Source organism: Phoca vitulina, unplaced genomic scaffold (assembly GCF_004348235.1).
Source record: "Phoca vitulina isolate PV1807 unplaced genomic scaffold, GSC_HSeal_1.0 scaffold47, whole genome shotgun sequence".
Lineage (NCBI taxonomy): Eukaryota > Metazoa > Chordata > Mammalia > Carnivora > Phocidae > Phoca > Phoca vitulina.
This window is the reverse complement of record NW_022589750.1, coordinates 6,570,965-6,596,670: the sequence shown is the minus strand read 5'-3', so window position 1 is coordinate 6,596,670 and position 25,706 is coordinate 6,570,965. Positions and strand designations below refer to the sequence as shown.

At 46.4% G+C, this 25,706-nt stretch overlaps 1 protein-coding gene across 1 annotated transcript in view; it reads right to left on the bottom strand.

Moving 5' to 3' along the window:
* MYOCD (myocardin) overlaps window positions 1–25,706 on the bottom strand; it is a 96,233-nt gene that overhangs the window by 6,146 nt on the left and 64,381 nt on the right. The window contains exons 6-12 of the mRNA XM_032432121.1: window positions 23,600–23,775; window positions 21,324–21,449; window positions 16,065–16,312; window positions 14,343–14,496; window positions 4,339–5,277; window positions 1,666–1,806; window positions 466–597 (exon numbers count right to left, since the gene is read on the bottom strand). Of these exons, the coding sequence (XP_032288012.1) occupies window positions 466–597; window positions 1,666–1,806; window positions 4,339–5,277; window positions 14,343–14,496; window positions 16,065–16,312; window positions 21,324–21,449; window positions 23,600–23,775 (1,916 nt within the window). The remainder of the gene's footprint in view (window positions 1–465; window positions 598–1,665; window positions 1,807–4,338; window positions 5,278–14,342; window positions 14,497–16,064; window positions 16,313–21,323; window positions 21,450–23,599; window positions 23,776–25,706) is intronic.

The following is a 25,706-nucleotide window of genomic DNA, read 5'->3' as shown; positions in this document are numbered from 1 at the left end:
GAAGCTAACAAGAACCTTATACAAAGTATCACCTTAAACAAAGTATCACCTTATACAAATTATCACCCTGACAACGGCTCTCCTCTATCTGAGTACCTACCAGGTGCCTGGACAAGGTAGTAAGTGCTACACTCTCTAGAATCCTTACAAAGCAGATATGGATCCTATTTCACATAAGAGACCTTGAGCACTTGTCCAAGCTTAGTAACAATGGTGGCTGGCTGCTGACATTAAATAAAGGCACCTGGGTGCCCAGCCCAACCTCTTCTCTGCCTGCCTCACACACCGGCTAGGTACACCCAACACCTTTCTGCAATTAGCGTCTAGACACTTGGCCCATTCTCATCGAGGGGCTCCCAATGCACTCAATGTCAGCATCTACAGACTGCATGAAGGTGCATAATGAAAAAAAAAATCCGTTTAGGCTACCTGTTTCCCTACAGAGAACACATCTTGCAAAGTTACCTGCTTTACGGCATCTTCATAGGACGGAGGCTGGGTTATCTCTGGAACTGCTGAAGTTGACTTGGAAAACGTTGGGGATGGAATGGAAAACTTTGGCCCTGTCTTCTCAGAAGAAGAGTGTAAACCAGCCATCTGTGGGGGTACAATGCAAAGAAAGAGAGTCAACTCGTGGGGTCAGAAACGGTACGGCTTCTGTGTTATAAACTCCAGGCTTGAGTTTGGAAAAACTGATTTGAGGGGGAACGAAAAAGAGCTAGGGTTTAGAAACAACCCCAATATATTGACAGTAGGACACATCACAGGCATCCTATTGACAATAGTACATATCGTGGGCATATCATGGGCAAATTGTAGCCCGTATCTGGAGGCATGTTAGGATGGGAACCTTGCAGATTCATTTTCCCCTCTAGGATGAACCCTGTTCGGTTAGGAGAAAAGCAAATAAAGTGAGAGTGCAGTCCAATATGAAAAAGTCCATCACCCCAGGAATTCCCAGGGTAGTTTACCCTCACCCCCCACCACCGGGGAGGCGTTTCATTCCTAACTGGGTGCATTTGCAGAGAGATGGAGCCACCGCTGGGCTATCTCTTTAGGAACCAGCCTCACGTATTGTGAGTGTTCTATGGAATGCCAGGGCCATTTCAGGGTCTCTGTCCCCAAAGGATTCCCTGCCTGTCCTTGTGGCATGTAGCGCTTCTGTGTCATGGCCCTCTTGTTGGTCTCCTTATCACCTCTTTGTTAGTCCTTGGAACTCCCCATGTTCTGGCTCCCTCCCATCCCTGATTTCCACCTGCTGGGATGTACCACCTTTTCCTTTTTCCACTGAGACTGCCCCGTGACTCGAACACTCTGCACCTTTCTAGACCTTTCTAGACCTTTCCACCTTAACACTCTTTCTCGAGTGTTATTTCCCCACGTGCCTCTATTCCAATCTTGGACTCCACGGAAACTGGTGTGTTTGCCATGTTGTTTCACAAACAGACCACGCTCACGTTAGTCCTCGTGATTTCCAGGATGACCCCGGGCAATGGCTCCTCAGTACACCCTGATTTCTATCTGTACATCCATGTCAGTCTGTTTCCAGTGGATTTGTTTTTATCTAAAATGTCACTGATTTCTGCCTTTGGACCTCCTCATTCGGAGGACGGGGCCACAGAAGAGGGAAAGAGGCCAAGTTTAAACCTTTTTCCAGGCGCCTACCTTTTGCTGGACCCCTGGGCTTTTGGGACGAGGGGTGCCCCCAGCACCATGACTGCTGTCTGCCTGGGCTCCAGAGAAAGGGGGGTGGAGGCCGGAGGGCTGGGGAGAGAAGCTTGTAGGATGGCTCTCATGCCCTGAGTTCTGGAAGGAAGAAACGACCAATGAGGTGGCCTCCAGCAGCACACTTGAGAGCTTTGGCTGAGACTCCTGGTCCCTGCCCCGGTGTCTTATCTTTTCAACTCTCCCTAAATCCCATTATCAAAGTCTCAAATCTGGCTTTGTACGTATCACCCATTGCTCAAAAACCTTCCATGGCTCCCATGCATCCACAGCATAAGGTCTCCACCTGTAACGTGTTCGAGATGCTCCAGGCCAGGTACCATTTCCTTCAAAAGCTTGTATTCTATTAACTTCCCTCAGCATGCCCTGCACATTGTACTTCCCTATCTTTTCCCACATGGAATGTTCTTTTTCCGACTCTTGTTTTTTAATGCTACGTTTCTCATGGAGTCTAACCCCTTTGCAAAACCTTCCTGGACTGGCCTCCCCCCCACCCCAAAAAAGACCTTCCTGGATCTTCCTAGCCCTTCATGACCAATCTGCTTCCCCCCACCTTCCCCAACACTTCGTGCAGCATTTGATACCAGAAGCACTGATCAGGCATGTTATTCTATATTGCTCTTTATCTTTTTATCATGTAATTGATCATGTCCTCAAAGAGTGCTTTGTAAACCATGAACCACTGCACGAATGTTAGTTCTTCTTGAGAGTATCCATGTCGTCAGAATGGTCTTAGAGTCCAGAGCTGTGTTTCCAGAACTATTTTTACCTTTGTTGCCTAGGACACCGTGCACTGAGTAAATGTTGTCAACAGAGATGACAATCCATGTGACGTCCCAGCCCCTCCCAGAGTGCCCACTCAGAAGTGGGCATCATTCACTTGGATGTGCTGTTCTGGGGTGTGTAAAATCATATTCCCATTACCTATGGCCATACCCCATACTCCCAGGGTAGAGAACATTCAGTGGGAAAAGGGCATGCATTTTAGCATCAGATAACCCTGGGTTCCTGTGACCCTGGGCTCCTGGGTTAACCTCCTTGAGCTTCATTTTCTTCTGTGGCAAGTAAAGAATAAAGAATTGGAGCTCATAAGGTTGTGACAATTAACGAGATTACTCAGAGGCATGCCTCTTAATACTGGGCACGTGGCAGGATCCAATCATGTGGGTTTTCTTCCTATTTTCCTTTCTCATAAGGTAGATTTCAGAACTTTTGATTATGTAATTTTCTTTCTCAGCCTTAGGTAGATTTTCCTAATGATTTTTTAGCTTCGTGGACAAGGAAAGTCTCTGATGATCACCTTGGTCGAGTCTTTGAACTAGTTACTGCCGTAAGCTCTCTCTACAACCACCCCTCATTCAGCTCCAGCCACACTGGTCTTCCTTCTGATCCCTGAATATTCCACACACAACTCCCACCTCGGGGCCCTTGCTCTTGCTATTCTTCCTTTGCCTGCAACCTTCACCCCAAATATTCATGAGGCTTTCTCCCTTATCTCTTTCAAAGATTTGCTTAAATGGCCCCAGACCTTGACTTAAAAGTTGCAAACTTGCAAATGCTCCATCACCATGCCTCCCTGATTTTTCTCCATAACATCTATCATCCTTTAAGGGTGCTTGGGTGGCTCAGTCGGTTAAGCATCTGCCTTTGGCTCACTTGGGCTCATGATACCCGGGTCCTGGGATTGAGCCCCACATGGGGCTCCCTACTCTCCTTCTCCCCCCCTGCTCGTGCTCTCTCTAGCTATGTCTCTTTCTCTCTCAAATAAATAAAATCTTTAAAAAAAAAAGATCTATCATCTTCTGATACATGATATATTTTATGTGTTTATTTCATTTACTGTCTTCCCATGAGAATGGGGATTTTTGTTTGGTTAGTTCATCCCTCATCCCCAGAGACCATAACAGGGTCTGACACACACAGTAGTGTTTGGAAAATATTTGCACTATGCAGACCATTACACGGAGAGAATAGTAAGGTCTGGTAACTTCCCTTTGGCTCTCTTGATAAATTGGTTTGGCCTGTGGTAAGGCTTTATGCCAAGGAGTCCTGGAAAGGGGTTGGCAATCTGACCCACCACCTGTTTTTGTTTTTTTTTTTTTTAAGATTTCATTTATTTATTAAAGAGATAGAGCACAAGCAAGGGGAGCAGCAAGCAGAGGGAGAGGGAGAAGCAGGCTTCCCGCCGAGCAGGGAGCCCGACGCGGGTCTCAGTCCCAGGACCCCAAGATCATGACCTGAACCAAAGGCAGATGCCCAACTGACTGAGCCACCCAGGCGCCCCCACCACCTGTTTTTATAAATAAGGTTTCACCGGAGCCCAGCCTCCTGCATTCCGTTACAGGTTGTGGATGTCTGTGTTCAGGAAACAAGGGTCCCATTGAGTGGCTGTGACACAGGCCATTGGGCCCACAAAGGGCCTTTCACAGGCCGATTTTGCCAACCTCAATCTCAGAGAAGAGAGTCTCCTGTCTACCGTGAAGACCAGAGGTTGCTTCTGGGCTTCCCCTAAACCCTGCCCATTCAGACTTCAGCTCTTGAGCCTTTGCCGAGCCACACCCCACTTCTGGAAAGCGGGGTGCTCTGGGGGAGCCTGGGGCGGGGAGTTCTTACCTGTGCAGCGCATACCTGGTTGCTGGCAGGTGAGGTGATCCTGTGCCCTTCCCCTTGGGCGCCCGAAGAGGAGGGGAGGAAGTAATGGTTGTTGGGGGATGGGGGCAAACTGATGTGCTGCGGGCTTTTGACCGCGCCCAGCGGCGAGTGCTGCGGGGAGCACTGCGGGCTGAGGAACGTGGACGGCAGCGCGTCGCTGGGGCCGGAGGCCGGCTCGGCGCACGGAGCGGGCCCCGGGGGCCGGCGCCCCGCCGCTTCGCAGGCCTGCGCTCGGCCCTCTGAGCTGAGGCCCTGTCTCTTCCCAGGTCTCTGCTGGGGCGTGAAGGGACAACTGGACGCGGCGTCCTCCTGCTTGACGGGGACGGCCAAGAAGGGCGGCGGCTTCTCGGGGCAGGTGCTCCTCTTCTGCTTCTGCAGCTGCAGCCTCAGCTCCTCCACGTGGCGCTGCTCCTGCTGGAGCTTCCAGGTGAGCTCGTTGATCACCTTCTGCTTCTCCACCAGCATCTTGTCCTTCTCCGAGTCCAGCCCGTCCAGCTCGGGGCCGAGGGAGCCCCCGTTCAGGCTGCTCAGGAGGCTCTCGTCGGCGCACGCGGGGAGCGGGGACGGGTGCAGGCAGAGGGACGGGGACGCGTCGTTGAAGGGGTCGGGCAGGGACCCTGCCGCCGACAGGTCGGACGAGGCGGGCGAGATCGGGGGGCTGGAGCTGGTGCTGCCGAAGTGGTAGAAGCCGTTGGATAAGGCGCCGGTGGACGGGGAGGACTGGTAGCCCGGCAGCGCGCTGCTGGGCGTCACGGGGAAAGTGACCGTCGTGATGTCCCCGAAGTTGGCCAGGGGGGTCCCCGAACAGTCCTGGAAGGGCCGCAGACGGTCCATGAGGGCCATCTTGGTGCCGGACACCGGCAGACCCCGGATTCGAAGCTGCTGCCTTAATTCCGAGACCTACAGAAACCAGGGCGTGGTTAGGGTGCCGGTTAAGAACAATCTTTAAAAATAAATAATTACATTCGCTTTCAAACATCACACATGGAATTTTACAACATCTGCTTTTCTATGATTTGCTTACAATCCCCTCCCCTTCCCTTGGTATCAATAGGCTTTTGCACCATGCTTTTTTTTTATTTTCATGATCCCAGAATCCTAGACAGGCATAGCCCACATGAACCGTAGAGGTCGCCTACTCTACTAGCTTCCAGCCCCCACCCTGGCCCTCGCCCCATTCTACAGATGAGAAGACTGATCTCTGCCCAGGTTTAGCCATCAGCCAGCAACCAATCATCCCAAAGCATGCTGAGACTCCAGGTCTTCTGCTCCTAGGTCACCGGTCTCCCTGCCAGGCTCTCTCTGTCCTTGGTTCTCCAACTTGAGCAGGTGCATTTTTAACGGGTTCCCAGGGGATGCTGATGCACTGGTCCCTGGGCCAGGTTTTGAGAACCATGGTTCTACATGAACACTTATGTCCTGTTTTTTTTTTTTTTTAAGATTTATTTATTTTAGAGAGAGAGTGAGCCTGAGCATGGGGAGGGGCAGAGGGAGAGAGAATCTTAAGTAGATTCCCTGCTGAGCATGGAGCCCGACACAGGGCTTGATCCCACCACCCCAAGATCATGACCTGAGCTGAAACCAAGAGTCAGAGGCTCAACAGACTGAGCCGCCCAGGCGCCCCACATACGTCCTAATTTTAATAACTGGCTAGATGATAGTCATATACTGAGGGAGACTGTGCCGGGATAAGACCATCAGTTCAAATCCCGACCTTGCCTCTTACTAGCTCAGAGATCACTCTGTGCCTTGGTTCCCCTTCTGTAAAATGGAGACAGTCATAGCGACCTTATATGTTTTTGTGAGGACTGAAATGGCTTAACATTTGTAAAGTGCTTGGAATAGTGTCTCGCAAATGGTTAGTGTGGTGTAAGAGTTTGCCATTATTATGTTGATTCACGTGTGATAATTTCATCCTGCATTTTTTACAATGTTCATAAATGATAAGCTGCAGATATCTAAAAATATGGGAACTAAATTAACGATCATGACTATGACTGATGGAATACCTGAATCCATTAAAGCTGATGTTATATATAATAATGAATAATTATTTATGGTATATTATTTTTTCTTGATTTTTAAAATTTGAGAGAGAGAGAAAGAGAGAGAGAGCACAAGCAGGGGGAGGGACAAAGGGAGAAGGGCAAGCAGATTCCCTGCTGAGCAAGGAGCCAGATGCAGGACTCGATCCCAGGACCCTGAGATCATGATCTGAGCAGAAGTGAGACACTCAACCAACAGAGCAACCCAGGTGCCCCCCCCTGTTTTTGGTATATTATTAAATGAAAAACAGTTTGAATTGTTTGATTCTATTTTTCTAAGAATTATATAAATTTGTATGTATGTGTATATTTAAACCTATGCTTGCTGATGAAAATATGTAGATAAAGATAGACTAAAATGTTAACAATGGTTCTCCTTATCTCTAACATCCTAAATATTTCACATAAGATATTACTTTTGTAATTAAAACAAGAAACATTAAATATCTAAGTGTCAATAATCCCATAAAATAGCTAGAAGAACAAATAGGGAAATATCCTTCTGATATTCTGTAGGGAAAGATCTTTTGAGCCTAAAAGCAAAGAAAGCAACTTTAAAAATACTGAAGACAAAAATAAAAAACCCCTCTAAGTCAAAAACACCAAAAAGAAAATGCAAATGCAGATAGCAGTCTCAGACAAAAATAATTGCAGGACAAATAATAAAGTGTTAGTAAGCTCGATGTACCAAGTGTGCTTTAACAAACCCCCAAAATAAACCAACACCCCAAAATGGGTAATGGGCATGGTTCAACTCTTCACAAACAAAAGATACATTTTTATTTATTTATTTGAGAGAGAGCGAGAGAGAGGGAGAGCACGAGCAGGGAAGAGGAGCAGAGGGAGAGAGGGAGAAGCAGGCTCCCCGCTGAGCAGGGAGCCCCATGCGGGGCTCGATCCCAGGATTCTGGCATCATGACCTGAGCCAAAGGAAGACGCTTCACCGACTGAGCCACCCAGGTGCCCACAAAAGATACATTTTTTTAAAAATGGCAATAATGGACATGTACCAGCATTAGTAATCCAAATAAGATAAATATGGACATATTTTTGCATTCATGAAATTGACAAAGGAATTAATAACACTTTGTGTTATTGAAGTATCAGCAAAAATAAGCAAATAAAAATGTTTTTTTAAGAAAGTTCCTTAATACCTTGCTATTCCAAGTGTGGTCCTTGGACCACCAGCTCCAAGGGCATCTGGGAGCATGTTAGGAATGCAGACACTCAGGCCCCCTCCCCACACCTACTGAATCAGAACCTGTATTTTACCCAGAGCCCCAGGTGATCCAGTGTGTATACTCATGCTTGATAAATGTTGCCGCAGCCCAATGCTTCTGGCAGTAGATTGGCACAAACGTTCAGGACAGAAATTTTTACAATATGTATTCTTTGGCAAGAACTTTAGTATTTTTTTTTTTTTTTAAGTAGGCTCCATGTTCAACACAGGGCTCGAACTCACAACTCTGAGATCAAGACCTGAGGTCAAGAGTCAGATGCTGTACTGACTGAGCCACCCAGGTGCCCCTGGCAAGAACTTTAAAAAATGTTAATATGTTTTGGTTCAGGAATTCTACTCCCAGGTATTTAGCCTGGGACAGTCACTGGATACATCAATAAATTTATGTACAAATTATATTTTTAATAGCAAAAATTTGGAAGCAAGTTAAGTGTCTGACACAGGACTGTTAACTAGGTGGTAGAATGATACACTATGAAAAATAAAAATTCTGGGGTGCCTGGGTGGCTCAGTCGGTTAAGCGTCTGCTTTTGGCTCAGGTCATGATCCCAGGGTCCTGGGATCGAGCCCTACATCGGGCACGTGCTCAGCGGGGAGTCTGCTTCTCCCTCTGCCTGCCACTCCCCCTGCTTGTGCTCTCTCTCTGACAGATAAATAAATGAATAAATAACATCTTAAAAAAAATAAAAATTTTATCGAATATTGCAAGTTATGAAAAATGCTTATGATATGTTAACCAAAAAAGCATGTCAGAAATTCATGCTCACAGGATTACCTTACAGCAATAATTTAAAAAAATTTTTTTCAACAATAATTTTTAAAAGAAAACAGGCCCACCTGTATTTTCAGTTTATAGGGAAATAAAATCTGCAATGCTATCTGTGGGTCAATTATCTTTTAAAATACTCTTTATTTCTACCTGCACTATCCTGTCTCAATAGTAAATAACTACTTTTATAATCATTTAAAGGGTATTTTAAAAGGATTGCAAGAACTCACACTATTGTAAGCGGTAAATATACGCCCCCATCTTTCTGGCATTGTTTTATCTTTTTTTTTTTTTTTTTTTTCCAGATTTGCTGGTTTGAAAAAGTACAGAATAGCAACTCATTATTGTTTTAACTTTGAATTACTTAAAATTAATGAGTTCCACATTTATTTTTAGAATCTGTTCTGGCACTGAATATTTTAAACTACATCATTAAATAATGCAGCTCATATTCCAAAATAACACAAATACTTGTTGCGTTCATGTACCTTACATTTCAGAGTATTATGCTGTGTGGGCTTGCTTGGGACAAAGGTTTGTATACACCTTTCCTATACTCACTGGTGTTTTAATCACCGATCACTCTTTCAACCATGTGTTATGGAAATGTGTATCATACACAAAAGTTGATGAAAAAAGTATAATGAACCTCATGTACCCATCAACCAGCTTCAACAATGATTAATCCATGCCCAATCCTGATTCATTTATACCCTAAACCACTTCCACTATATTTCCTAAATTATTCTGAAGCAACTCATATAATGAGATCTGTAAATATTCTGGTATCTTTCTCTAAAAGATAAGTGCATTTTAGGGGCGCCTGGGTGGCTCAGTGGTTAAGCGTCTGCCTTTGGCTCAGGTCATGATCTCAGGGTCCTGGGATCGAGCCCCACATCGGGCTCCCTGCTCGGCGGGAAGCCCGCTTCTCCCACTCTCACTCCCCCTGCTTGTGTTCCCTCCTGCTGTCTCTCTCTCTGTCAAATAAATAAAAATCTTTAAAAAAAAAAAAAATAAATAAAAGATAAGTGCATTTTATAAAAAACGCCAATAAAAGACCATTATCACACCCAAAACACATGAATAACTATTTCTTAATATCCATCATATTTTCCCAGTTTTTAAATTTCCCATTATTTTCTCTCTCTCATGCTGTCATGCTCTCTGGCTCTCAAGTTTCTTAGAAACAAGAAAAAAAAAATCCATATACTGGATTAGCAAAAAAACATATACTGTGATGTTACCATGTATAACTTTAAAAAAAAGATTTATTTATTTATTTGAGAGACAGAGAGAGTGAGCAGGAGCGGGGGGCTGAGGCAGAGAGAGAGGGAGAATCTCAAGCAGGCTCCCTGCTGAGTGCAGAGCCCGACACAGGGCTCAATCTCACAACCCCGAGATCATGACCCTGAGCCCAAACTAAGAGTCGGATGCTTAACTAGCTATGTCCCCGAGGTGCCTGCCCCCCATGTATAACTTTTTAATGAGAAATCAAACTTTCTTCCCAGTGCTTTTCCCCTTTTACTCCTAATCAGCAAAACATGAGCATTTTGGGAGAACATCGACCTTCGATACCTTATCTTTCTGATGACCTGTTTTAAGGGTCACCTTCATTAATTCCTCCTATTTCTTCCTTTTCCAAGGTACGGTTATATCACCTGTTTCCTTTATTCCTCTTCTCTCCTTCTTCCCTTCCCACTCTTTCCAATTGCTCTCCTTCCGTCTCTTTCGGTCTCGTGGCTTTAACCCACCCCGCTATGCAAACGATGCCAAAATTTCTGTGCCCAGCCTGACAACTAGGTCGGTGTGTCTCTAACTGCATGGAAACTGGCTAGACTTTTCCTCTTGGTTGTCCTGGTGGTACCTGTGACTCAATTTCCCCAAACTGAATGCACCTGCCAACATCCCTTCAGATCAGCTCCCCATTCTACCCTCCCAGTTTCTGCCCCTGGTGTCACAATCCCAGGTGACACCTCTCCCCATACACCCTGTGGTCAAGTCCAATTAAGGTTTCTCCTTCTCCATCCTCATTTCAAATGACAGTAGCAAAACCTTTCAGATCACTCAATTAAAAGAAGAACTACTCTCCAATCCAGTAATCACACTACTGGATATTTACTGAAAAAAATACAAAAACAGGAATTCAAAGGCATACATGCACCCCTATATTTAGAGCAGCATTAGTTACCATAGCCAAATTACAGAAGCCGCCCAAGTGCCCATTGATAGATGAATGGAAAAAGAAGATGTGGTGTGTATACAATGGAATATTACTCAGCCATAAAAAAGAACGAAACCTCGCCATTTGCAACAACATGGATGGAGCTAGACGGTATAATGCTAAGCGAAATAAGTCAGTCAGAGAAAGACAAATACCATGTGATTTCATTCATATGTGGAATTTAAGAAACAAACAAAACAAGCAAAGGAAAAAAAAGAGAGAGAGAGACAAACCAAGGACAGACTTTTAATCATAAAGAACAAACTGATAGTCACCAGAGGGGAGGTGGCGGGGCGATGGGAGAAATATGTAATGGGGATCAAGGAGTGCACTTGTGATGAACTCTGGGTTTTGTACAGAATTGTCGAATCACCATATTTTACACCTGAAACTAATATAACACTGCATGTTAACTATACTGGAATTTAAAATAAAATAAAATAAAATAAGAAAAAAACAAAAAAAAAATCACTCACTTAAGTGCAAACTCCAGTTTTGTCATCTATAGTCTGGTTAACTTGCATAGCATTTGGTCTCTGTTTCTGGGGGTGGGGGTTAAGCAAGACATTTATTCACTTAATATATGATCTTAGTGCACTGTGTGTCTATAGTATAAACCGTAAACTCACAACTGATCAACATTCAAACTTGACAATGTGCAACCCATGTAGGGATGTGAGGTTGATGTGATAAATGTCATATGTCTCCCAAATATAACTCAAGACTTCCTACTTTAACTTCTTAAAATACACCAATCAATGTTACCAGAGAAACTAAAGCCAAATCTATGAATTTACCAAACTTATTTATTCTGTAAAGATTCTTAGGCTTCTACAGAAGGAGATGTAAGTCTATTTTTAGATGTCAGCATTCTGGATTGACTTGTGGGCTCTGGAAACATAGGACGAAGTTGTCAAATGAACAGATGAAATTGGGATGGCTTCTCCAAGTGGGGGAGAAAATGTAGAGATAAAAGAATCTCTTTTACATGTTAACCTATGTCCTGATAGAACCAACATATTTCTCCCACTTTTCTCACCTGAGCTATCAGGGTTGGTGTTAGGTTTATCAACAGTATCTTTCTTCTAGGGGAACCTGGGTGGCTTGGTTGGTTAAGCGTCTGACTTCGGCTCAGGCCATGATCTCAGGGTCCTGGGATCGAGCCCCGCGTCGGGCTCCCTACTCAGCAGGCAGTCTGCTTCTCCCTCTGCTCCTCCCCCCACTCATGCTCTCTCTCTCAAATAAATAAATAAAATCTAAAAAAAACCCAGTATCTTTGTTCTATACAGCAAACCGTTTTATAGCATTCATGATAAAGATAAATATCAAAAATATCTAGGATGATAATGAGTTATATGCCTTATTCATTTAGCATCTTTGAGGTCCTGATTTTTATGTTCACATGTAAAACCTATCTTGCAGGGTGAAAATGGAAGCAAATCTATACAGGATGGTCGACTGATACTTTACATTCAGAAACTGGCAGCTGCGACCCCCATCATTTCCTAGTACCCCTGCTAATTTATTATTATATATCGAACCAGCCAATCATTCCGAACATGTGCACATGGAGGAAACCATCTTTGGAGGCTCTGCCGCACGGCACATCACATCTAGACCAGGCAACTACCTGACCCCGGGCTCCCGTCCTAAGGTAGATTACTTTTTAAAAAATCTTTTTTTTTTTTTTTCAATGCAGGGCTTGAACTCATAACCTTGAGATTAAGACCTGAGCTGAGATCACGAGTCAGATGCTTCACCCACGGAGCCAGCCAGGAGCATCTGAAAAATCTTTTTTATTCTGGTTAAAGACATACGGCATGAAATATACCATCCAATCATTTAAGTATGCAGTTCAGTGGAATTAATTCATTCACACTGTTGTGCAAACATTATCACCATCCGTCTCCAGAACATTTTCCTCATTGTGAGCAGAACCTATGTACCCATTACACACTAACACCCCATTCCTCCTCTGCCTAGCCCCTGGCAAACACCCTTCTACTTTCTGTCTTTGAACTTCTCTAGGTCCCTCATACAAGTAGACTCACAGAATAGTTGTCCCTTTGTGCTTGGCTTACTTCATTTAGCATATTGTTTTCTGGGGAGAGGACCTAATTTTATACCTTCATGGATTTATGACCTGGGGAGTGAAGGGTGGATAACCTGTTACCAGAAGCTTGGCATCCTCTTCCAGCCTTATGGATGCTAAATCGGAACGAGCTCAATGAAACCTACGCATTTTTATTCCAAGTACTCTTGATATCACAACCCAAGATATATTTTATTGACTGGTGTTAGCTATTGGCAGCCATAGAATTAATTTTCTTTCATTTGAAATAAATCCCACTCCCACCTTTCCCCCAAGACAGATAATGACCAAAGACTGAGAATGGGAATGGAGGGTGACAAATAAGGCCCGAGAAATCCTGGCCCAGTGAAGACCACGGGGACCTGTAGGAAATTGGCTTTTTGGGGACAAGTGATAAGGTCCTTTGGGGGAGGGGAGAGTAATAGGTGGGATCACAGACAACGGAGTGAGGCGTTGAGGGGAGCAGGTGTTCACACATTAGAGAAGTTGAAGGCACCACAAACTGCCTTCTTCAGTTCTTTTGTAAGTACTGGATGGATGAATACGCCAATCGCGATCACCGCTCTGGAATGCGCGAGGTTTAGCTCAAAGCCCAGGGTCATCTCGGTGAACCGAGATCCCTGAGGTCTGTGATCCAGAGCAAACTGCTCCCCTCCCCACACAGCATTTAACACGTTGCTGTCACATTTCAGGGCAGAAATTCTCAGACTTGGGGATTTCACAGAACAGTACATTGTTTCAACTTAGGCAGTTGATGCACTTGGGGTTGGGTTACCAACATTTCGGCTCCTTGCACAAGACTAACATCCTTATTTAATAATACTCCTGCTTAATAGAAAGAAACAAAAGTCTACCAGAAACATTCCACTTCCACCCACTACTGTCATCATTTCCAAACAGGGTCTTTCTTTAGATTCGAAATATCGGGAGGAAATAAATACTTTGAATAAAGATCCTTCAAGGTATGCCGAACACACTTAGATTTATGAAAAGCCCTTTATGTGGTTCTTGTTTTTCTCATTTCACCAGAGACTGGTTAAAGTTCATCATGGAATTGACTGCTGGTTTAGAACATTCAGGAAGCCCACATCAGTCTTACTCTCTGCGCTATGCTCTGTCATGTATATACAATTCCACTGGGTTCTCACAAGAACTCATGTATGCAAATGAGCAATCTAAGATGCAGAGAAATTAAGAAATGAACCCAAGGTTGCATAGCCAGTGAAAGAGCTGAGTTAGAAGCCCAGGGTCTTCTGCTCTATGGGGGACGGGGTACTCAACCACAGCAGTTAAGATTTTATCATCTACTTGAATCTCCCTAACCCTCTCCCTAACCTTCTCCCTCCCACCGTTTTATTCAAGAACTCAGTTGGGGAAAATGTTGTTAAAAAGCTACTGATGGATTTGTCCGGGCACCTGGCTGGCTCAGTCAGTGGAGCATACAACTCTTGATCTCGGGGTTGTGAGTTCAAGTCCCATGTTGGGTGTAGAGATTACTTAAAAAGAAAATCTTAAAAAAATCTACTGATGTATTTGTTGAAGGACAGGGAGGAAGGAAGGGCAGGCAGGCAGGAAGGAAAACACACCAAATCCTATACCTTCAGATCATCTAGGTTTGATGGCAGTGGGCCTGGTTTGAGAGAAGAGACACCAGTTTGTCCAGAAAAGCTGTTTTTGACAGGAGACAAAGGGGTACTGCTCAGTGGTGTTGAAGTAGAGTTTGGATTTCTGACCATCTGTTCATTTGGCTCCCTGAAAAACAAACAAAAAAGAGGCACTTAAAATATGGGCAAATAGATATATGGGGGCGTAGTACCAGGATTTACAATAAGAAATTACACATTTGGTCCTTGTCCCTCTCTCTGGCACAGAGCTCCTAAAATCCTTGGAATCTCCTAAGTGATGAGAGCCACAGGGGTGTCAGCTGTTAGTGAGGCGACTTTGTGAAAGCCCCTAGGTCACCTAAGGATGGGGGCTGGTTGCCTGAGAACCAACCCTGTGATTTGAGGTTGAAACTTTCAGTCCCACCCCCTGCCCTCTGGGGAGAGGAGCTAGGCTGGAAGTTGATTCATTCACCAATGGCCAATGATTTAATCAATCATTGCCTCTAATGCAGTCTCCCTAACACCTAAAAGAATGGAGTTCAGAGAGCTTCCAGGTTGGTGAATACGTGGAGAACGAGGAGAGCGGCATGCTTGGGGGGGGGGGCGTGGAAGCTCCTCGCCCTTTCCCCATCCCTTGCCCTGTGCATCTCTTCCATCTGGCGGTTCCGGAGTTACATCCTTCTATAATAAACCAGTGATCTCGTAAGTCAAGTGCTTCTCTGAGTTCTGTGAGCCGCTCTAGCGAATTAATGGAACCCAAGGAGGAAATTGTGGGAACCTCTGATCTATAGCCCTGTCAACCAGAAGCCCAGGTCACAACTTTTAGACTTGTGGTTGGCACCTGAAGTTGGGGAAGGGGGGGCAGCCTTGTAGGACTGAGCTCTTAACCTGTGGGGTCTGATGCTGTCTGTCCAGGTAGATGGTGCCAGAATTGTGTGGAACTGTAGGGCACCCGGCTGGTGATGTGGGGAAAGCCTCCCCCACACACTGGGATTGGGTGGCCAGAACCCTTGGTGGGTAGCTTTGCATTTAGATCAGGTCACAAGCTAATGGCCTGCAAGGATCAGGCAAGAAATCAATCAGCGCGAGAGGCGGGGCAAGGACACCAACAGTGCAGGCTCGGTGCCAAGTGGCAAGTGACACTCTCTCTGGGGAGACAGGAGGGAGCCGTAGAGACTGTGGCATAGTGGAGAGCGTCCTGGGGGGGCAGGAGCACCCCTCATAAAGCATGGCTATATTCAGCACTCAGCATCATTGCCAGGTGTGGGAACCCACACCCCAACTTCAGAGTTGAAGGGAATGGCCCATGTAAAAGGTGACCTGCCGTGGGGGTCACAGGCCGGGGTCTGAGAGTCAAACCTTGGGGCTGGCCGTCACTCAGTCACTCAGCTCTGTTGCTTCCTAAAGCATAAGGTCCGAGTGAATCCAAGAAATGGAACCATTCTGAGATGGTCTCTCCTCTCTGCTCCACGATTCAGTCCAAGAGCGCTAATCCTTTCTCTTTTCCCAACCATACCTCTTACCGGGGCATCGATTTCGTTGCTTCCTCCCGGCCTTCTGCTCCGGAAAAGGTGGGCATGGTTCCTAAGCAGAGTCCCATTCTAAACCTACCAGACGAGGATGGGGTGCCATCGGGGACTGGCTGGGTGCCCGGGCGCTGGCCCCGCGTGCCTCAGACACAGAGGAGCGCCCCAGCCCCGGGCCCTCCCGACTTACTTGAGCTGAGCCTGGTGAAGCCCCGGGTAGCCGAGCCGGTGCTGTTGTTGCTGCTGGCTCAGGATCTGGAGCTGCAGAAAGAGCTGCTGTTGCTGGAGCAGCCGGGCGTAGGCCGAGTCCATGGGCGGAGGGGACTTCTCCGCCTTCTGGTCTGGGGGGATGTACTGGTGATATTTGAGCTTCTTCACCTTGGGCTTGGGGTCCTTGGGCTTTTTGTGGCGGTTCTTACTGTCGCTCAAGGACTTGGACTGCAAAGGGGGTGAAGAAATGGCACGTGCTTTAGGTGGGGGGTGGGGCAGGGGGGAATGGCTGGATGCCGTGGCTAGACCGCGAGGAGGTTCTGTTAAGATGGGCTTTCTCGAATCCCAGAGATACGATCTAGCAAAGGCACAAGGTGCCAAGAGATCCTGGGGCATTGAGGTACCTGTCGAACAGATCTACTGCGGGTGCCTCAATCTAGAAGAGGGGGTGGGCATGAATCCCAGATGTGGCTCCGGGAGCATTTCCTTCCCAGCGCAGAGTAAGACGGAAGCCTGCATCTCGGCTAGGACGCTTTCCTTGGCTAAAACCACAGATGGCCTAGCAAAGGACACGATCTGATCTTGAGATGGAGTCGTAAGAAGTTCCTTCCCACGTATACACGAAATCGCCTTTAGTGAAGCACTTGGTAAACTGACTTATGAATGACGTCACCTTGGATGCAATTAAGCTTGTCTTTGATGGGGATTTTTGCAGCTTTGGGCGGAAAAGTCAGATAGACTCCCCCATCCCACCAACACCCCAAATACGGATGTAACCCCAGGAGCTGACACCCTCTGAGATAGTGACACTTGACTTACTATGAGAAGGGTTCGCCACCCACTGGGACCCTTCTAGAAGCTTCCCATCCTAGAGCGTGACTTGGACACACTGAAAGAAGTCAAGGCTACAGGCTAGGAAGTTAAGACCAAGTTCTGAACACGGTGCAGGTACTTTGCTACATCTCCCTTACCTCACCGGACAGTTGAGGAAAATATTCTTACTTTTTATCTCAGTGACCAACACAACGATGTGGAAAGATACTAGTGACATAAGAACAGGTCTCAAAGGATTATACTATACCTACACCTACGCTCCTGAAATCAAAAGGCCTCCCTATTTTAGGAGGCAGTAGTCCATACTGTCATCAGTTGAAAGAAAAAACTTAACTTTCCAGCCCTGACTTTAATTAGAGAAGCCTGAAATGAAGAACATGGATGTCATGACGGGTCTCTTGAGGCTTTGGGGGAAAGGTGCAGGGGAGGTGTGATACCAGCAGCGTCCAGGAGAGGGAGCTCCAGAATACCTGGCAGGCAGGTTCCCACCGGGCAGCTTCCCCATTTTAACCACAAAGCACACATCTGGAGCCTACAACTTGCATTTCTCTGACTCCAGGCATCCCACCACCGAAGCCTCTTTTGTAAACGTTTTCTTAAGGAGGCTTCTTCTCGGGAAGTAATAGATAAGGTGCACAAGAATTCCCGTGTGCCTGGTGGCTCGATTTCTCCCGGCTCCTTCATTGATTAGCATTCTAGCTAATTAATCAGTCTCCTGGACTCGCGGGAGAATCTCTGCGGGGCTCCTGCCATCAGCTCGGCCCTGCTTTGCTCCAGCTCAGCTTCTGTTCCCACCTCACCCTAGGACTTGCCTCCTCGTCTGGGGGAGCTGCAGGCCAGTCAGGGACGGGGAGCTTTTTCTCCATGTTGCCTTAGTACAGGGATACTGAACATTCCAGAAGTTACTCAAATTGGACCGCTTTCTCTGGAGAGTGGAAGGCAAAGTCTTTTGAGCCCATGGAACCCTGATTCCATGGACTGTATAGTTTTACACTCTTTTTGAAACCAGAGGATACAAGGTGGTAAGTTTGTTTGTTTGTTTGTTGTTTTTTTCTATTTTCTGCCTAGAACTGCATGGTCTATGGGAGGTAGATACATCATCCAGGGGTTTAAGACCCACGCGTGAATGTGTAAAGCAGGTCAGTGTAGTGCAAGAGGGCATGGCGTGGTCTGTGGCTAGAGGGTCCGTGACTTTTTTGCAAGAAGTCTTGCTCGCATCCTGGGGCCTGCCCCACAACGTACCACCCCAGCAGCCTACAATCAGTTTGCCTGTCCTGCCTCGCAAGACCAAGTCCCAAACCCCCTCTGCCAAAGAAGACTGTTCACCCAGCTGCCTGACCCCTCCCACCCAACAGCTTACCCCTCCGGTCTCTTTTCCTTGCAATGTCCTGCTGTCTGCAATTCCCTCGTGCACCTGCTACCCGACTAGGGCTCATCCTCTGCGTCTAGCTCACACCCCAGCTCCCCTGGGAAGCCTTTCCCAATTCGCAGTGAGGTCTCTCATTTGCAGGTCTCATATGGCATTTCGGGGCTGTCTGATAATGGTCCACCACTGCATACCCTGCTCAGGGGGTGGGGGAGACTGAAGTCCAGCCCCTGTTCTGCTTCTTATGCTACGAGTCCTGATGGAGGTGGTGCCCCCCCCAAGAAAGGGGTCTCTCATTCTGTATCTCGGTAAAATACAAGTAACAGAGAAATCACCCCAGTAACTATTTTAAAGCATACGATTCACAATGTTGCGCAAGCATCATCACTAAGTAGTTCCAGAAAATTTTCATCACCCCGAAAGGAAACCCCATCCCCATGAAGCAGCCCCTCCCCATTGTCCTTCTGTGGTCCCCGGACAACACTCATCTGCTCTCTGTCTCCATGGACTTGTCTATTCGGGATATTTCATATAAATGGAATCCTACACTACGTGGCCTTTTGTGTCTGGCTTCTTTCACTCAGCATCGTGTTTTCAAGGCTCATTTCTGTGTCAGACTTCATTCCTCTTTATAACTGAAGAACATCCCATTGTGTGGATATGCCACACGCAGACCCATCCTTCAGCTGATGGACATTTGGGTTCGTTCCAAATTTTGACTATTGTGAATAGTGCTGCCATGAATATTCACATCCAAGATCTCGTTAGAACACCTGTTTTCAATTCTGTGGGGCATATACCTAAGGAGAGGAATTTCTGGGTCATATGGTAATGCTAGGTTTAACTTTTTGAGGAACCACCAAGCTGCTTTCCGTAGTGGATGCACCATGTGTGAGAGCTCCAATCTCCACACTCTCACCAATACTTGCAATTTTCCAGGATAGCCATTCTAGTGGGTATGAAGTGGTATTTTGTTGTGAGTTTGAGTTTCATTTCCCTGATGACTAATGACACTGAACACCTTTTCATGTGCTTATTGGCAATTTCTTTATCTTTGGCGAAATGTCTGTTCAGGTCCTTTGCGGCATGTTTTTCTTACTTGCTCTCAACACTGTTTGGGTTAGTGGTGGCTATGATACTCAATTAGACTATAGGCTCCTTGAGAGCAAGAATCTTTTTTTTTTTTTTTTTTTTAAGATTTTATTTATTTTGAGAGAGAGAGAGAGAGCACGAATGAGGGGGGAGGGCAGAGGGAAAAGGAGAAGCAGGCTCTCCACCGAGCAGGGAGCCCGATGGACATGGGGCTCGATCCCAGGACCCCAAGATCACGACCTGAGCTGAAGGCAGACGCTCAGCCGACTGAGCCACCCAGGCGCCCCAGGAATCGTGTTTTATTCAGCTTTGATATATACCTTCTAGGGGCCTGCACTGAGAACACCTTTCCTTTACATAGGATTTTACAGTTTTGGGGGAATTCTTGTGCATTCTCTCAGTGGTCTCATATGTATCTTAGAAAGTCAATAGGTCAGAGGTGTTTCCCCCGAGCTGGGCTGCTTCCTTCTTTGAGAAGCCCTGTAGTATCCTCTTCATTTAGACATGATGAGTATCGAACAACTGAGAATTCATAGACATTGACCAATCAGCAGGGAGACTGGCTCTTATATAAACAACCAGTCCTGCTAGATCAGTTACCTGTCAATCCTGCTCTCCGTTGAAACTGACCTGTCTTTCCTCTGGGCAACTATCACCTTTCCTTAGTGCACTGAGGCTGAAGGAGGTGCTAATTTGGCTTATGCAAAATTTAAACACGTTGGTAGAAATAGTAATAAAATTTCTCTTTGTACATGACAGTAGAAATAACGTGAACCATCTCCTTCCTCCACCGGCAATGAACAAAGTTCATCAATAGTCATGTAATTTCAAAGCTGCTGGGCTGAGTAAGCGAGGTTTAAGCTACTTAGGGAGTGAATTTGAAGCGAGGTTTAGGGACATTTACAGGAAACTGAAAGTCCTGCCGTCCACTTTTGTGTATATGCATGCAATGGAGGGGACTCTGTGGTCATTACTTTAACACTGATTCTTAACTTACGATCTTTTGAAAAATATTTCATAAAAGACATCTCAGCTCTCATTAAGTGGTGACCCTAGAGCTGAGATAACTTGCTCCCAAATTGATGAGAAGTTATTTGGGTTAGGGGCGCCTGGGTGGCTCAGTCGTTAAGCGTCTGACTCTTGATTTCAGCTCAGGTCATCATGATCTCAGGGGTGTGAGATCGAGCCCCACGCTGGGCTCTGTGCTGGGTGTGGAGGTTGCTTAAGATTCTCTCTCTCCCTCTCCCACTGCTCCTCCCCCCCCACCCCGCCCAACAAAACAAAACTAAACTAGTAAGTTACTTGGGATAAAATATTATGAAGAAGACCAAATGATTATTAGCAGGCAGTTAATTGGTAAGAGGAGCGAGTCCTCTGTGAACTAATAAGTATAACGCGAAGAAAAGTTAACCAACAATCTGCTATGATGCTCATGGTCTACTGGGCAGACAAGCCCTCCCTTTATCTCCAAAGGGAGCCGGGCTTACATGATTGAGGTGTTATATGACGCAAAGGCTTCAGATCTGCTTCCCCTGCGTAAAACCCAACTCCCCGCCTCCCACCTGTTTGATGACATTTACAAATCCTGTGTGCGTTCCCATCAGCCGTGTCTGTCTCTAGGCTGACCTTATGAAGTCTTTTAAGTCCGGCACACGCTCTGGCTGAGCTGTGATTCCAAAGAAATGCAGGCACATGGGTTTTTCTTCTGCGGGGAAGACCCACGCTGTGCCGACACAGATAACAGACTCTTGGTCCGCATACACGGATGGCCCCTCTCCCCTCTCCTGACTTGCAATGCTCCCCGCGGACCGAGCCTACACACAGGTCCGTGTGACTCTCCTCACCTAACTCCCACCGAACCACCACACCTAACTCCAAGAGCTCTGCTCCCAGTGGGCTCTGTGGGTGAGCGCTCTGGCAGGTGCCAGGAGGCCGGTCCGTCCCTACCTTTACGGCAGCGTGCACAGCGATGGGGTTACCAAGAGGGCCGAGCCCCTGCGTCCCCGTGTCTGACTGGTTGCTGGGCTGGGAGGCTGAGTCTTTCCTGTCATTTTCGGAGCCAGAAGAATGATCCTGAAATCCAAATTTCAGCATGAGTCGGATGCAGGAGGAAAAACTGTATGAGGCAGAGATAAAGTAGAGCCCCCCATCCCCCACCACATACACGGCTCTGTTGTTTTCATCTTCACTTCATATCCAAGTACATATCACACGACCTCCCCGGGGAAAGGAGTCATATATAATCTGTCAACCAACTGAGGTCACTTTTGAGAGATAAAGGGGTCGTCATTCATCATTATTTCGGAAGACAGGAATAGAAATGGCCTGTTCTAGGCCAACCCAGACAGCTGGTCACCCTGAGTGAGGGTTCCACCTATGACGAGGTCCACCTGTTAGACCTGATAAGGAGACTGATGAAAAAAAGGAAGAGGGAGGAGTAGGTGTAGGAATTTGGGGGGAAAGTAGGACCAAAAAAACCGATAAAAACGGTGTTAGCAGATGGAGGGAAAATGCATGAGTGTGTATGTGTTTCTGGGTGTATATATGTTTGTATGTTTGCATATGTATGTGTGTATATGTTTGTATGTGTGTGCATGGGTCTGCATATATGTGGATGTGTCTATACATATATGTGTGTATGTGCATGTATGCATAGCTCTGTGCATGTGTGTATGTGTATATGTCTGTGTTTATGTAATTTACATGCATGTGTGTATATGTAGGTGTATGTGTGTGTCTACGTATGCGTGTGTGGGTGTAGTGTCATGAACAACCTCTGTACATGGAGGACTGGAAAAAAGGGTAACTGTCTTCTGTCCCTCTCCTGCAATCTGATACTGTGACCAAAAGGGACAGGGGCTGCTCATACTCTCCTGGAGCTTCTCCGCCCTTTCCTGAGCCCTGGCACCTGCAAAAGTCTGCAGAACCCTTGCCTCTCGAGCCTCAGTGTCCTGATCCGCTAACTGGAGCTGCTGGGTGCAAGGACAAAATGATTTTTGCCCTGGGCCTGGCATCACCTTGTGCTTGTTCCCTTTGACCCCTTCTCCTGGGTTAAGTGGAAAAGAACTTGTCTTCTCCTGAAACCATTCTGTAATCAGAAGCTGAGGAATTTACCATCAGAATAACAGATACAAGTGATCCGAGATACTGTCTGCTGTTATCAGAGAAGCTGAGCTGCAAAGACCAGGTGTGGCACGCAGGGACACGGAACGTGCTTTGATTATAAACCCGTGCACAGTAAACGTATGGATCTGCTTGTTAGCTCTCGTTTCCTCCCATTCCACATCTCCTCCTTGGCAGCCCCAGCTTTGCTCCCTTCATGGTGTGCAGAAGGGTATGACAACGACTATTAAGTATCATGGTTTCCAGAATAGGGCTCTGCATGATGATTACCCAAGCTGTCCCTGATACCCCTATGGCCATTTCCAGTGTAAACCATGTTTCAAATAGAATATCAAATTTCAACGCATCACATAATTCCCAGGAGGCCATGAGAACCAAACTCTTCCTAAAAGGGGGGTTCTCTGCAGAGTCCGTGGGTGAAAGACTCATATCTCGCTACCACACTAGTGCATCTCCTTCCCCCTTTTGTGTGTGTGTGTGTGTGTGTGTGTGTGCACATGCCCACACATCTCCTCCTAGGGGCTGCATGAATACCATCATGCAAGGCTGAGGGAAGCCCCCATCAAGCTATTCTCAGGTTGGGCTGGATGTGGACCTTGCTGTGGTTTGGCAGGTAGAAATCTGTAAGGGTAGAACCATCTCGGGGCTCCCTGCTATGCAGCCAATCAGCACCTCCTGCTCTACGCCCTCCCCCCCCCCCCGACCCAGGGCCCTGTAGAGATTTCTCGGTGTGTGGAAAGCCTGTGGGCTTTGAAATCAGTCCTGCTCTGGCACATTCTACCCGGGAGATCATCGGTGACTCATCTGATCTCACTGAGTCTCTTTTTACCTTGTCCATAAATTTGGCAGATAAAAGGCATCCACTTGGCAGAGTGGACGCTTAAAGAGTAAGTCAAAGGGTATAGTCCTGAGGATTCTCTTTCAGGGTTTTCTAGAGGTTTTGGCCACCGCACACTGATCCCTGGACTGGATGGGGACAAAAGAGGCATGAAGTTCAAGTGCCATCAAGAGACATCTCTGGGGTCTCTACGCAAAACTAAAGGTGGCAATGTGCTTTTAAGCCCATGAAGACACGGTAGGCTGAGGTGGGATTTATTTACCTGGACTGGCCCCAGAGGACCTGCCAAAGGGGTCTCTGAAGCTTTAGTGTCCGCAGGGGATCCCGCTGAGCCCTGGGGGTCTTCGCTTCGAGTCTGGTCTGGAGAAAGCCCATCACCGCTGCTGTCCTCTTCGAAGGCGAATGCATCTGCCGATTTGGAAAAACTCACCTGGTTACCTGATGGGGTAAAATCCAAGAACGGGGTCAGTGGCTGAGGCACACCAAAGGGCTTTCTGGAAATGCTTCGCCGTAGAACCCTACCAGGAGCAAACATCTACCTCCTTCGATCTGTTTCTAGGGCAAGGTAAGAGTGAAGATAGGTTTTAACTTGATGTGGCTTCTCATCGATTTACTTCAAATGGGAACTTGTGTTTATAAAAGGGATACGTCTGGCAGGGAAGAAGGCAGGGCGTATTAAAGGTCTCCTGTTGCTTGGTCAAGTTTATCTTCAGGTTTATGCATTCCTGCACATTTTGGACATGAGACCTGTTATCTTTCTGAAATGCAGTCAGGGAAGATGAAGGAAAGAAAGGGGCCACTGGATACAGAACGAGGCCAAAGGAGATTGCAGTGGGAGGGTACCTGTCTCCCTCAGGTTCTACGACGAGACAGAGAACTGAAACGACAACATGCCATTAGCATCACGTTCAAGTATAAAGCAGGGCACACGGCACAAAGTGTTTCGCAAACTTCGCTCTTTGGGATAAGCCAGACCCACTACTGAGTCTAAATTCCTAAATGTCGAAATTAGCTCATGTCACCAGTGTTACAAAGCCCCTTTCAACGAACGCACAGCTGATTATAAAAGCCATAAATATGTCCCGGAAACTGCAGCGTGATCTTTTAAAATTATTATTATTTGGATTTCCTTTGTATGCTTCCTAGCTCTGTGTCTATTTTGGAAACCCTCAACAGCTGGGAAGGCAGAAATTCTTCCTCAGAAGGCTGCGTGGCCTTTGGAGGGGAGTGGGTTCATCAGCTTGGGGAAAGGGGCTATCCAATCAGGTGGGACTACAATGACATCCTTATACGTCCCTTATGGGTTTTTGTTTGTTTGTTTGTTTGTTTTTACATTGCCAAATTGTATCTGGATTATTATCCAGCTACACAGTACAAAATGTGCTCAGGCCCCAGAAACGCTTCTGACCCGACCCCAGGCTCAGCTCTTCTAAAGGAATTTAGGTATTATCGGAAGTTTCCCAGCCCGGCATTCTGCAATCACACGGACAAGAACTTTTGACTCCTGCTTTGGGCAGATAAGAGAGGGGAGCTTTCACGGTGGAGATTGGAAAAGCAGCAAGGAGCAGCAAGAAATGGAACAAGTGCGCTTCAGGGCTTGTCATCACCACCACTGCTGGTATCTGTCACGGACCCTCCAGACATCCAAGTGTCAAAGCAGGAAAGAGCCAGAAAGGACAGGGCAGGTGGAAATTTCAGATGCTGCTCCCCCCACCCCCACCCCCGCCGCCGCGGGGGACCCCACCAACCTGGAAGGACTTGGGGACCAGCGTGGTTGCTCCACCACTTCAAGGACTGTTTATAAACTTAGAAGTGCTTTTCTATGATGCTAAATGTAATAGTTACTTATGAGAACCATTCTTACCATATGAAGATGCCTAATGTATGTATTCATCCCACTTCCTGTTAATGATTTGGTGCCTCTTCTAGATCTAGTTCTATATATACAATGAAACATACACACAGGCACAAAGTATTTCACTTAGACAGGACTGGTGAAATATTCTGAAGCTTGCCTTATTCTCGCTACAATGTTACTTAGAGTCCTTTCCTTGGGGGCACACAGAGATAGTCCTCAATTAAAAGAAAAAAAAAATTTTTTTTTTTTTTTGGCAACAGCTACACAGTATTCCATTGTGTTGTTGGAAACTTTTTATTTTTCAACTTCTATTTTCAGAGGTGTCCTTTTTTTAAACCATAAAAATTTTGAAATAAGAAAAAAGTACAGAGAATAATGTAAAAGATTTGTTTACCTATTACCTGAAATAAATAAATTCTAGCTTTTTTGGATATTTATGTCAGCAATGCATTCGTTTCCCAAGGGAGGGGTTTCATTGGGTATTTGATAAATGCCACCTTTTTCATTTGAG